Below are 3,029 nucleotides of genomic sequence, written 5' to 3'. Positions count from 1 at the left end.
AAAAATCATACAGCATTAACAAAAGAGTCTACAGTCTTCCTAAAGAGTCAGCGTAGCCTGTGTTGTGAAACTAGGGCACCTAGGGTATCAGTCCTTTTCCTTTTCACAACCTTTCCTGCTTTAGACAGTACCTCAACATTAATTTTGGACAGATATGAACCATGGCAACCTTCTCAAAGCACAAAAGAAAAACTCAAGGATTAAAAGGAACAGAGATATATTGCCTAAGATATTGAAACTATCACGATGAGACTAGTGACTGGGTCCTCTTTCCTCTTTTCTTACAGATTTCCTACCTGGTCCCGAAGCCACTGCTCCCGTTCAATTCGCTCCTTCCTCCACCTGGCTTCTGTCTCATCAAGCTGTTCTTCGATCTGATCATCATCAGAGTCTCTGTGGAACAAATCCATCTGGGAAGCATCATCTAAAGCAAAGAGTTAAGGCTATCAGCATTCTGCAGTCCTCACGGGAAAGGGTGCTTGGACAGACAAGAGAATAAACACTTTTCATTACGTTTATATTGATATAAACTTTCCCCATCCACTAAAAGAAAACAGTGAGTATAGCTACGTCCTCCTGATAGCCTGCTATAGGTTGAATTACATTTGCCGTCTTAAACTAAACAAACATGCACACTGTTTGCGTCTAAGGGCATCAACCAAGATACCTATGTTTTTCCATCGGAATTTCCTCATTCGCCCAGGACCATCGCTGTGCAGATCCCCGTCAGCAAGATACCTCTCTTGGTATAAACGTAGCTGTCGTTTATCATCGTCCAACATGGTTTTCCTACAACAGGATAAATAAAGTGTTCGAAACCAGGACCATTCTCACTGGTTAGAGGGCCTGCCTTCAGATGTACTCTATTACTTAGAAGGGCCTGTCGGGATACTGACATGTGTATTTTCTTGATTTGACTCTGCAGTTCCTCATCAGAAGGAAGTACTTCATCAATTACGTCCTCTTCATACTCATCAAGCTCTTCCCCATCGTATTCATCTTCACTTCCCACATCACTTCCCGACACCTCCGCCTCATCCTCCAAGTATTTCTTCAACCTCCTAGAAAGCAATTTTGAAGATTAGAAAATGCAACAATGAACACACAGAGAACACGGAAGCAATGAGAAAAGCAGAACATAGAGCCTCGTCTAATAATATACTTACATTTGTGGTATATTTTGATAATATTTAAAATAAGATTTTTAAATAGAAAGAGTCCCCTGCTTATAATGATTGGACTTCATGATTCTTCAACTTTACAATGGGTGTGAAAGCAATACGCATTCAGTATGGTCCTCGATTCCTGATGGGGTTACATCTGGATAAGTTGAATGTGCGTTTCCTTTTTTTGAGACAGTTTTACTTTGTCACCCTGGGTAGAGTGCCATGGCATCATACCTTACAGCAACCTCAAACTCTTGGGCTCAAGGGATTCTCTTGCCTCAGCCTCCAAAGTAGCTTAGACTGCAGGTGCCTGCCACAATGCCCAGCTATTTTTAGAGACGGGGTCTTGCTCTTGCTCATGCTGGTCTCGAACCTGTGAGCTCAGTCAGGGTAATTCACCTGCCTCAGTCTCCCGGAGTGCTGGGATTACAAACGTGTGCCACTGTGCCTGGCCTTTGTATGTGCATTTTCAATTTAAGGTATTTTCAACTTATGATGGCTTTATTGGGATGCGGTCCTATTGTAAGTTGAGAAGCATCTTTATCCAAAAGTTGATCACTTAGTACATACTGTGTGCCAATAACTGCTTTACAGGCATTACCAAATTAACTCTGAAGTGGAAGCTATTATTCCCTTCATTTTATAGGGAACTGAGGCTCAGAAAGATTAAACACCTTCCACAAGATCACACAGCTAGAAGGTACGAGAGCCTGGACTCAACCTAGGTTGGGTGACTCTAAAGCCTGAAAACTCTTAGTATCCTCAACATACTTGACTCCTAGTAGTCAAAACCTACTTGTTCCTTTTCCTGACTTGACCTCCTAAAAACAAATATGCTGTCACCTTGGGCTCAAAGTCCTGTCATCTATGGTCAAAACGGCAAAAGTCTGGTGGCTTTCTCAAGGCTGATATTTTATCAAAGACTTATGTTGTATTCTTTTTTTAAAGCTAAGTTCCTCTAAATCCTAGGGTTCCTAGAAAATACCTTCAGGGGCTGCTAGTCAATAGGTTTCCCACTCACCCTCTTTCGACAGTTCAACATTTAGCTGCCATTCTTTATAAGATTTCATTTGAACAAAGAGCTCTGTGTTTAAATAAGGTTTAAGAACCACTCCCTTAGAAAAATCTATGAACAACCTAAAGCTGTATGACAGTTAATGTGACAGGTGACAAATTAGAACCAAAAACAGATCTTAATAGAATGGAATGATGGGATAAAAGCAACAATATAAATCTAATAGGGATCAATATGATGTCTATATGTGAATTCCAAATCATTCACAGGCAATATATTACTGAATACCTATTAGAATTGTCTTTATGAAACTTTCTTAACATCACAGGAAAAGGATATTCTAAGTAGTGAAAAAGCAAGATACAAAATAATACATATAAAAGAAATGGTTCAAATCTCAACTATATAAAAATACATGGGCTCGGCACCCATAGCACAGTGGTTACGGCCACCAGCCACATACACTGAGGCTCGAGGGTTCAAACCCAGCCTGGGCCAGCTAAAACAACAATGACAACTACAACAAAAAAACAGCCAGGCATTGTGGCAGGCACCTGTAATTCCAGCTACTCGGGAGGCTGAGGCAAGAGAATCGCGTAAGCCCAAGAGTTGGAGGTTGCTGTGAGCTATGACACTACAGTATTCTACAGAGGGTAACATAGTGAGACTCTGTCTCAAAATAAATAAAATAAAAAATAGAAAAAAACATATGAATAGAAAAAGTTAAGAGAAAATAACCACTATCAACACCTTCACATATACCCTGGATGGCGGACATGGATAACCTTCATTTATATCGTTCTGTATTCTTTTAGATATTCTAAAGTAAATTTTTTTTTTTTTTTTTT

The 3,029-nt window shown here is 40.0% G+C and overlaps 1 protein-coding gene across 1 annotated transcript in view; it reads right to left on the bottom strand.

Moving 5' to 3' along the window:
- CLSPN (claspin) overlaps positions 1–3,029 on the bottom strand; it is a 35,495-nt gene that overhangs the window by 3,019 nt on the left and 29,447 nt on the right. The window contains exons 18-20 of the mRNA XM_003788266.3: positions 897–1,061; positions 668–789; positions 297–424 (exon numbers count right to left, since the gene is read on the bottom strand). Of these exons, the coding sequence (XP_003788314.1) occupies positions 297–424; positions 668–789; positions 897–1,061 (415 nt within the window). The remainder of the gene's footprint in view (positions 1–296; positions 425–667; positions 790–896; positions 1,062–3,029) is intronic.

The sequence above is a fragment of the Otolemur garnettii genome, unplaced genomic scaffold (assembly GCF_000181295.1).
Source record: "Otolemur garnettii isolate 467f Iridium unplaced genomic scaffold, OtoGar3 scaffold00025, whole genome shotgun sequence".
Classification (NCBI taxonomy): Eukaryota; Metazoa; Chordata; class Mammalia; order Primates; family Galagidae; genus Otolemur; species Otolemur garnettii.
The sequence above is the reverse complement of the archived record's forward strand: the minus strand, read 5'-3'. Positions and strand labels throughout refer to the sequence as shown.